At 45.1% G+C, this 11,374-nt stretch overlaps 1 protein-coding gene across 1 annotated transcript; it reads left to right on the forward strand.

Annotated features, from left to right (window-relative positions):
* Nucleotides 1-5,588: 5,588 nt before the first annotated feature.
* Nucleotides 5,589-10,217, forward strand: LOC308375513 (hyaluronidase PH-20-like; the record flags this gene model as incomplete). The annotated part of the gene is made up of 4 exons (XM_080851679.1): nt 5,589-6,533; nt 7,282-7,371; nt 7,864-8,146; nt 10,207-10,217. 4 exons carry the CDS (start codon nt 5,589-5,591, stop codon nt 10,215-10,217), a joined length of 1,329 nt encoding a protein of 442 aa, XP_080707805.1.
* Between the last annotated feature and the right edge of the window lie 1,157 nt (nt 10,218-11,374).

The raw sequence follows: 11,374 nt of genomic DNA on the forward strand, positions 1-11,374 counted from the left end.
AGGTGGTATTGCCTAATTAGAGGGGAAATGAAATTATTGGACAGAGTACAACAGGAAATAACAGCAGGGATTGGTCAGAATAGTCTCTGGAGGTATCACCTTCCCGGTCTCACACAGCCACTCCTTTGCATGGTTAGGCTGTGATGTAGTGAAGGCCAAAGAGCCTGAAGAACCTGCCAGACAAGGACGCTTTCCCTAGCAGGGTCGGGTTTACAACATAGCTACACAAGAGGGGGTTGCCAATTGTCCAAGTCAAAAAAGACAAGTCTCTCCTGTATCCGTCTATCTGTACACCCATCATCTCGTAAACCTCTTTGTCTCAAAACTCACCGGAAAAACACTGACATTTCAAACTCTGTTGCTTAGCTGTCGGGGCATCTGTAATATAAGGAGCATGTCAATCCCTAGGCTAATGATTCCCTGAGACCAAGCCCTACTTCTTTTTCCTGTCATTCCTGGCTGGTTGAGTAACATGGCACAAACAAAGGGGCACTATTTTTCAAAATTGTGTTCACTGCTGACCCTCTTCCCCGGTGAAGAGTCCCCTTGGTATGCCAGGGCAAATTATGAGTGTATTACATTTGGTGACAAAGGTTGTTTATATGATGTTAAAAACAAACTGCTCTTCACAATCTGACACATACTGTACCTATCTTGTCTATGTGACTGTGTGAGTGTGTGTGTGTGTTTTTCTGTCTACTTGTCAGTTTGTGTGTCTGTGTGCCTGTGAATCAGTATGTGTGTGTGTTGTGTTTTTTTCGGTGAGCGTGTGTGTGTTTGTGTATGTGTGTGTGTCATGTCTTGTGACCCAAAATGCAGACACAAATTCCCTAGTATGTAAGCAGAAGAGCTCATCCTTTTAGATTAAAGCCCGATTTAATGACACAGACAGCCAACAAGCTGTAAACAAACATCACCCAAAAAACATCTAGCCCACAAAGCAAACAGGGACTGACCATGAAGATTTTATTTAGGTCAACATGGGGGCTAATCTCAACTCTTGTGATGAGTCAGGCCTATGTGTGACCATCCCTCAGGGTCTTGCCAAAACCTTAACACAATCTGACAGATACTGTACCCATCTTGTCTGAGTGACTGTGTGTGTTTATGTGTGTCTGCGTGCATTCATGCATGTGTTTGTGTATGTGTGTATGTGTGTGTGTGTGGCCACCATGCCTGAAATGTTGGACAGCATAAAAGGCACACATTGATGAAGTCTTGATTTCCCTCTCCTTTTATTTGTCATTTGTGCTGAAGCTCACTCAGGAATATATCTACATCTAAAAAGGCAGCCTGCAATGACTTTGTTAAGGGTAAGTTTCAAAAGGATTTGAATAATTTATTCCCACCCTAACTATTTGATGAGATTTAATAAGTAGAAGGGATTAGTTTCTATGGCATGAATATTGATGTTTCGACAAACCTTTTAAAAAATGTACTGTGACTCATGGGAACGTTGACCTGACCTGCATAATTTGTCAGTCATAAACCTGCAGTTCTCAGGCCACTACAGTACTTTTCCTTTTCCCTCAGTCTTAGGCACCCATCTGAATGTTTGAAGCCCCAGCATACGTGGAGTAAGAAACTGACCCAACTGGCTGTGCCACCGAAGCAGGAATGTGAGACACATCATCCTCTGGTGTCACTGGTGTCGTTTCTCTCTCTCTCTCTCTCTCTCTCTCACACACACACATAGGCACATCCCCTTGTTTTCTCCCCTTTTCTTTCACACACATACATACACACACATCCTCTCTTTCTCTCTAACACCCCCACACACTCACACACACACAAACATACACGCACACACACACACACACACATACACACACACACACACACACACACACACACACACACAAACACACACACACACACACACACACACACACACACACACACACACACACACAAACAAACACACACACACACACACACACACTCTCTTATTCTTTCTCTCTCTCACTCTCTCTATATCTCTCTCTCTTTTTCCTTTCATAATTAAGGTAGATGTTGTGGAGCAGTGCCCCTCTTTTGCAAAATACTCAAAAAGTCAAACAGGGCCCTGTCCCAAACACCTCTGCATCAGCTGATGACCTTACGCGACCTCGAGTGGTTATGTCAGTCCCTCTGGCTCTGATTGGAGGGAAGGCTTGGACAGAGCGGACCTCCCTGGGCTCAGACTAGTAATGCTCTTTAAGGGAGCAGCAGGAACAGACTATTCCTACTCTGCAGGCCGGGTAGTGTGGGCAATCAATCAGCGTTATGTAACAGTTATGGTTTTGCTATTTGATGGGGGTTTGGGCTCAATTTGTCCTTAAAAGGTTACACACCAGATCAAACCCTGTAGTTGGGCATATGCAGTATTCTGTGTTTAAAGATAGTTAGTTTGACTTGATGGTACGCCATTTGCAAATATGATGGTTTACTCACACATGCAAGTAAAATAAGTTCAAGCACAACAACAAAGTGTCTTCCAAAAATGGCACATTACCATACATTACCATAAAAATTATGACCTAATTTCCTGACAGAAAACACATAGGGGTTTGATGTCATTTTTGTGAATGTTGAGATGCCAGAGGAAAGCACCTGCCTCAATGCTCTCCATGTCTGTAAAGGGCCCGTGTAGTGAAATATGTGCAGAGATGGCTGCACGTGTGCCCATGGATACTAGTGCTGGGAAGCAAATACTGCATGGAGAACTGACAAAGGAGAGAGAGAGAGAGAGAGAGAGAGAGAGAGAGAGAGAGAGAGAGAGAGAGAGAGCGAGAGAGACCCAGCTGCTGTACTTCCCTGAGCCTCAGGGCCTTCAGAGGTCACACACGGCATTAAACACACACACACACACACACACACACACACACACACACACACACACACGCACTTACGCACACACAGGCAAAGGCAGCAGTTTCACTGCCAGCACGTTCACACATCCGGGAAAGGGAGAGGGGGGAGTACTTCTGTGACATGGTCAATTTACTTACACGCTGAAAGAACTGAAATAATTGATTATATAACTGCAATACATGAGGGCTAGAGAGTGAAACAGAGTGAGAGAAAACTAGAACTAGAGATAGAGAGAGAGCGAGAGGGATAGAATGCTGCCAACACACACATACACATACACTGCCTTTGAACTGCATATGGTGTTCAACTACCTGTATAAATCCTTTGGCCATACAAAGTGAGTTTTTGTCATGCCAGTAAAACTAATCTAAATTTAAGAGAGAGAGAGAGACAGAGAGAGATTGAAGTCAACAGTGTACCAGAAGTCAATCCAGGAGATTACAGTGGAGTTGAAGGTCATCTCACTCATCATTCTGAAACTGCGAAGCCCCCACCCCACGTCTCCACCATCCTTCAGTGCACCTCTCTACCCATTCTCTAAGTACCATTACGTCAGTCAGTCACCTCTCTGAAACTCTGTACAGGGCAACACAGCAGCACAGATTTTCTCAGCACCCACTGAGTCGAGGTCAACACAAAGTCCCTGGATCTGCCTAGCATGGCAAAAAGCTCAAAGCAATGGGGTGGAATACTCAGTTCCCACTGCACTGCAAATAAGGGCAAAGTGCTGAGAGGAAGTGATCTGAGGGTGGATACTGCATGGAGCTAATGCCAGCATTTGCTCCTGTGCTCCAGTTGGTCGATCAGAGTGGTAGGCTGTGCCGGGATGATGCATTGAACATTACTGGGAATTTACTGTAACATCTCCAATAACCACAAAACAACTGTTGGTTGTTCTTTACCTGTTCACAGTAAACATAGACCTACAATACATTTCTAAAGGATAATATTAAGTAATCTTATAACATTGAAAGGCATTTTAATGTGCAATCATGCTTATTTAATTTCATACCAATTAAATACTTCACACATTCAGATCACTTGAGATTAAATAACAGGAAGTTGTTGCTTCCTATATCAGGTTTCATATGGTAGTTTGACCAATGACCGGAATACCTGTTATGTAGGTATGGAAATTTCACATGGGTTTTGTTTACAGTACATGTAGCAGTCTTGTAGACGCTTTCACCCTATAAGTGACCTGTACCCTCAGTGCTTTACGCAAGAATGTAAAGCTGTGAAACTAGTATGTTCCGAGAGCGCCCTCCAGTGAATAGTACAGGAATTGCATGCTTATTCAACTGCTGGATGGTATGAATGACAGACCTTGCAATTACACAGCAGTCAGAGTTTACTCTTCAAAATAAATGAAAAAAAGTCTTGTCATAACACAGACAAACAGGAAGCAGAGATCATAGGATCAGAGACCAAATTACTTTCCTAATTACAGAAGTAATGATTTCACCCAGCTGGACTGCAGTGTGTCCAAGCATTCCATGCGGAAACCATCAGCTGGTGAGAAAATACATCACCATCCATATTTGCCCATGCTACCGCAGAACATCATGTTTTCTAGCACACACACACACAAACACACATACATACACACTCAGTCTGCCCATGTCTCAGCGTGATATTTACTTGTAACTATGGTTTCTTGCACCTCGGTGCCACTGAGTCAGACCTGGAGGAGGAGGGTAAATCATGAGTGTGGATGAATATGTGTGTGGCCGCCTATTCTGATTCCTCACGTCTCCCCTGTTGTCTGCCCTGGCTCTATCTATGGCGCACTGACAGTAAGGGTGTACACAAACCTCCTGCACTCCCTCTCTGTCTGTGGTTCCTGTCTGGGAGTGAGTGGTGACCCTAATGCCCTGTATGGTGTATGTGTGTATGGTACACACAGACAGAAGCAGTGTGTGTACTGGATAGGGTATTAGGTGTTTGTCTCTGTGTGTGGGTGGGTGTGTGTTTGCTTCTGTGACAGGCCGAGAGACAGAGAGAGAGACTCCGGCCCTACCCTGCTACATAGCTGAGGTTAAACCAGTGCACAACATAACACCCAGGTGCCCCTTCCTTTCTTGCTCCAAAACAAACTTGGCAAGCTGTGGCCATAATAGTCTCCATGGACAAATATGACAGTGCGTGCATCCTCGTACTCAACTCCCTCATGACGCCTCCGATGGGAGACAGGGGAATATTTTCGCGCACTCGCCTCCTACACCCTCACTGGCGTGTGTGAGAGACGAGTCGTCTAAGCTGCGAGGTGTTTGGGTGTGTGTTTTCCTTTCTTTTGGAAATAATCATCATCAAAACAGGGAATACACATGCACAGCACCGGCTGAAAGGCATGTCCAGGTGCGGTGCACTTTTGCGTGTTGCTGTATTTGTATATGACACGTTTGAGGTCAGTTCGAGGAGGAGGTTGCGGTCATCTGTGTGACAGCCAGCAGGGATATGTCGCCTGTCGGACCAGCTGGCTCGACCACACTGCCCAGGGACCTCTGTTGATTTAACGGAACTCCAATGCAAGATTATCACTTGATTTACTGATATGTGGACAACTTCCCAGAAAACCGATGATTAAGGTAATTCCAAACTTTTCCTTTTTTTCTATACACATCTCTGGTATAATGTATAATTAATAATTCATTCTGTTGATTAATCTCACTACATTAGTGTTCTCATTCAGTATGGTGTGACTGATGATCTGTGTTGTTCATCTAGGGGAAAGGATGGGTTGGTCCAACCAGACAATCAGGAGCTGTGTGTTTCTGCTGCCCGTTTTCTGCATCTCACTCCTGGACTCCCTCAGCCCTGAGCCCCCCCGCCCACCCACGGCTCCTCCGATATTCGACGGGGAGCCCTTCATAGTGTCCTGGAACATCCCCAACCTCACCTGCAACAGATACAACATCACCCTGAACACCTCGCCCTTCCTGGGGGTGAGCAATCCCGCCAAGGTGCCTGGCCAGTTCCTCTCTCTGTTCTACATTGACCGCCTAGGGCTGTACCCGTACGTGGACGAGGCCACCAAGCGGCAGTTCAATGGAGGCGTCCCGCAGCGGGGAAACCTGAGAGCCAGCCTGGTCAAAGCCGTTGATGACATCGAGTACTACATCCCCTCGCGGACCTCTCCCGGCTTGGCTGTGATAGACTGGGAAGACTGGCGCCCTCTGTGGGAGAGGAACTGGGGCTCCAAGCGGATCTACCGCTCCCTCTCAGTCACCTACGCCCGAAAGAGGGACTCCTCTCTCCCCATCAGGAAGGCTATGGCCCAGGCCAAGCAGCACTTCCAGTCCGCGGCCAAGAGCTACATGCTGGAGACTCTCTCTCTGGGCACCAAGCTGCGACCCAGGTACCTGTGGGGCTTCTACCTGTTCCCCAACTGCTACAACTACGGCTGGATGGAGCCAGGCTACACGGGCGAGTGCCCCAGGGGGGTGCGCAGGCAGAACAACCGGCTGCTCTGGCTCTGGGAGGCCAGCACGGCCCTGTACCCCTCCGTCTACTTGCAGGCTTCGCTGGCTGACAGTCCCAAGGCGGCGCTCATGGTGCGGAACCGTGTCCACGAGGCCCTGCGGGTGGCTGCACTGCCCCAGCGGAGGAGCTATACCGCACCGGTCTACGTGTACACTCGACCCGTGTTTGTGGACCAGCCCAAGCGACTGCTTAGCCTGGTATGAAGCACATACAGTATGAGGAACAGTCAGTGTGGTTAACAGTACATACTGATGTATGCAAATACAGTTGCATAGATGTATAAAGTATTTTAGATACACTGAGACACATGGCGCAAACTCACAATCACACACACACACACACACACACACACACAGTCAAACTGACACACGCACACCATCACACTCACACACACACACATACCACACACACACACACACACACACACACACACACACACACACAGACACACACACACACACACACACACACAAACATCCTTGTACTCGTCACACATATACAGTATACATTTCCTCATCAGCAATGTCAACCACAAGTTATCAGACTGAAGTGTATGCTGTAGATTAGCCCCAACTTTGACACACTGCTCATTGGGATCCCTTTACAGAGGGAATCAACACTGGGGTCACTGGTCAAAGGGGTCCAGTGTTTGAGGTCTGAAGTTACAGCAGCGTTGTGCTGAAATCTAATGCAAGGCGGCATTCGGTTTCTTCCTGTAAAACCACACTGCTGTTTAGCTTAACCTCTGTTTCAATTAGAACTCAGAACTCAGAACTGTTTATTTGACAGCAACAATACTAGTACAATTGTAAGGATGGAAAAACATACAATAAATTAGATACATAAAATAAACAATGAAATTAGATGAGTGTAGAGAAAAGTATATGATGCTGTCGGAAGAATCCTATATCCTATGTGTGTGTGTGTGTGTGCGTGTGTATCCAGGGGGACCTGGTCCACACCATTGGGGAGGGCGCAGCCATAGGGGCCTCGGGAGCCGTGCTGTGGGGGTCCAGCGGCGACTACGATGACAAGGTACCTTCCCTCACGCTGAAACTCAAGAGCTCCAAAGCACGATTTCTGCTGATTGAAGCGTACTCCCTGGCACCGGCGTCCGGGGGAGTGGGTTTTCAGACGGAACAAAGGCCTGTTTTATTTGATCTCCATGTTGTGTGGGCGTGGGGGGTAAATAGAGAGCTGGCTGAGGGAGCGGATAGAGATATAGAGAGAGAGAGAGAGAGAGAGAGAGAGAGAGAGAGAGAGAGAGAGAGAGAGAGACAGAGACAGAGACAGAGAGAGAGACAGAGAGATGTGGTACAAAGGGGCTTGTGAGATTGTTCAGCGGAGCTGTAAATATGACAACATGGCAAAGCACAGTGTGCTGCTGACCCAGTTGGGAATGAATGCTTGATAGATGCTGTGACCATCTCTCTTTTTTTCCTGCCCCCATTCTCCTACTGTCACTATCCTCTATCATCTCCCTCTGTCGGCCCTTTTTCCTTTATTCTCCCTCTCTTCACTGTACAGACCTCGTGCGAAGCCTTATCTGCATATCTCGATGACACCATCAACCCGTATGTTGTGAACGTCACAGCAGCTGCCAGAGTGTGCGGTGACTTCCTGTGCAAGGGCAAGGGCCGCTGTGTGAGGAGGAACTACACCTCCCATGAGTACCTGCACCTGAGTCCTGGCAGCTTCAGTATCCACAGATCAGAGCTGGGACAATTCACAGTCGTGGGGGCACCAAGCCTCCAGGACCTCATGGCATTCGCCAGAGGATTCACTTGCCAGTGCTATGCTGGACTGAACTGTGATACTAATATCCCAACCCCAGTTCCCACCAAGACTACCACCACCACCACCACCACCACCACCACCACCACCACCACCACCCCAAGCCCAAGCCCATCCTTAAGCCACATCACCACCCCAATTAGCCCAAGTTCGACCTCCCCTGAACCCCTCAGCCAAATCCCCACCACCATTCCCACCATGTGGACAACAGGCAGTGTTCCGACCCAGCCACAAACTGAAGTGTTGTCTTCTTTCAGCACCACGCCTGATTATATATGATGCCTTTCATAGGCTGTGATGAACTGCTAAGCATTCGTTTTTCAGAGCGTTGACCTGAGGCGTGTTGAAGTAGTTATTTATTGAAATGTTGCATTACAAAATTGTCCCATGGTGAAGGATGCTTGAACTTCCAAAATAAAATGGGTGTATAGTTTGCATCAACAACAGTATTTGTTTTGAGGAGTGTGACTGCCAGTAAAACTTTGAATGTCATTTGACTATGCATGTAAATAGGTGGATAGGAGTATGGGTTTTAGTGTGGTTAAGTGTATCTCTGTGCTTGTTTGAGTGACTGTCTGTGTGTTTGTCTCTACATATACGTGTTTGTATGCTGCATATGGCTTGTTTTGGTCTCACACACAAAAAATATATTTAAATAAACTACATTTGTATTTCGAGCAAATTCTTCTTCAAACAAAGATATAGATATTTATATTATTGCTTTACACTGTTTCTGTAAATCCATATTAGGTGCTACAGTAAGTTTCAAATGTGTCAGGCCTCAGAAGAGTTGCTTACCTTTTTTAAATGGCTACATGGGATAATTTTCTCCACCTTACACCAAAACATGAGGGGCGGTCTTTGTTAGGCCTAAAGCTCTATTAAGCACTAAAGCAGATTACTGTTGGCAAATAGCATTTCAGAGTTATCCAGCTTAGTGCAAGAATATGTCCTTAAGCCAACCTTGAATTGTTGCCATTCTTTGTGAATCTCAAGACCACGTCACACGAATGGGGCTGTGGGATTTGCCAAAGAAGAAACACAGACATCAAACACCAGAGGTGTTAAAAGTCAGTTTCAAGACTTCAGTAAATGCCATAAATTCAGTAAACATCAGGTCACACTAGTGGAGGGATATTTCAGAAAGCTTTAAACAAATCGTAGATTATTACTGTGCCATAAAAGAGGCGCCTGATTATTCCAAATGTTTCACAGTGTTAATGTTTGCACTTTACAAGAACAGGCCTGGTCCACATGGGTAAAGCTGCACATACATGGAGGATGGCGGATGTTTTTTCTCCAGGTGTTCTGATATGGAAACAAGACAGGTCCCTGTTGCGGCACCACAGACTCCCTTGCCATTACGGTGATGGAGCATCACTTGGACTGGTCTCCTTGACAACATATCACTGATAGACCTTAAGAGGAGCACTTAAAGGATAGTTTCATTGACACTTCTAAATACACATGCACTCTCTCTCTCTCTCACACACACGCACACACACACACACAGATAAAGAGACGCAGAGTTTTGAGGCACTTAAATCGGCTCCTATCAGGAGCAGAAGCATCATCAGGCAGATCAGGAGTTCCTTGAGGGAGGCTTTCCAAGCCCTACCAGTAACCACTCATGTCACAGTATAACAACACAGACGATGATGCAGCAAACACTTTAACATGCTTCATTCATATACAAATAATAAAACAAACAATTAAACGTTTTTTTTTTTTTTTAAATAAATCAAGACGATGGGGGAAAACTGTCATATTTGCACTACCTCCGCAATCTCAATATAATTAATCTCTTGTGGCGTGTGGTTCATGCTTTCAAGAATGGATAAAAAGAAAGACCATCAAAAATCTTTAATATGGTGTAATCATTATCTTTTATTCATATCATTTCATAACAGTTTAGTTATCTTTTCATATAATAACATGGTGGAAACCAAAGTGTACACCTTCTGGGCACCCGCCAGCTGCCATGTTTGAACGACTATTCTGTCTCTACAGGAAGATCTGAGTCTAAAATTCTAGCTTGGCCCCCCATCAACAGATCCAATTTCTCTTTTCTTGTAGTTTCCCAGTGAACACCCTTCATCTATCCTATTGAGAAATGTACACAGGCAATGTGCAACCCTCCATTCAACAAGTCAAGAATACGTTCAAGAGGGACACGAAAAAATACAAAACATACAAGCATGCAGTACATTTATATATAAAAATAGGAAAGATATAAACAAAATCACTTAAAGAAGAGTAATTTCCATTTATAAACATTTCATTGTGTCAATTTCATATGGAGTGCATCCACACTTATTGATCACTAGTTAACAGTTCACAGTGCAAGGTTTGTTGAACAAGAGTCCACACATTAATGCCTGCTAGAGAAAGTGAGTTGACTGTACAGATTGTTTGATGCATGAAATAGGTCCATTTTAGGCAGTATTAGAGACACTATATGTTTCAAACCTGTTCCTTTATATTCATATCATTACCTTCACAACTGCCAAGGCCATGGAGAGGTGAGACACTCAGGTAGCGACTCCAGAGAATCCTAGTATCAGTATACAGAGGCTGATGCAATATTGTAATATTAACAACATCTTACATGCCAACATGTCCAATCAGGCTGTTATCCCTAATGTCATTGTATGCAGTTAACTGTACTGTTCCTTTAGCTGGCTAACGCAAACTTGGTGTAGCTGAAGTAGGTCTAGACTACGAATCTTTCTTCAGTCTAAAGTCTACACCAATTGTAAGAGGGGTCTGAAGGGCTTTAACACCGTTCACCTAAAAATAGGAGCTACTTTGAGTTTCCCTTTCTCTTGTGCCATGGTGGCTAACTTGGTTATCCGTGGCTTTACAATCAACACCATATTAAATATGTCACAAGATTCAAAGTCTACTCAGGTCAGGCAAATGTCAGTTAATAAGATCCCAGGACATCAGTAGCTGCCAAGAAATGTACAATGTAAAATTGGGCGGGCCTCTTACTCAGTAACAAAAAATTGGGCGGGCCAGTTACTGCAGACATTGCCCCATTAGGCTAACAAACATCATAAAAAATGTGTTCCTGCTTGAGATAAGACAAATGGGGAACTCTTCTCTCCTTTGCAGGCCTTTGTAACACAGTCAAATAAGTCTATTAGATGGGGTCAGATGCACAAAGTTGTATGTGTTTCTTAAATCCAGCAGCCTAAGACTGTTAAGAAAGGCACTCAATTAACTTGAAGCATTTAAAGCT

Source organism: Sprattus sprattus (genome assembly GCF_963457725.1).
Source record: "Sprattus sprattus genome assembly, chromosome: 14".
NCBI lineage: Eukaryota > Metazoa > Chordata > Actinopteri > Clupeiformes > Clupeidae > Sprattus > Sprattus sprattus.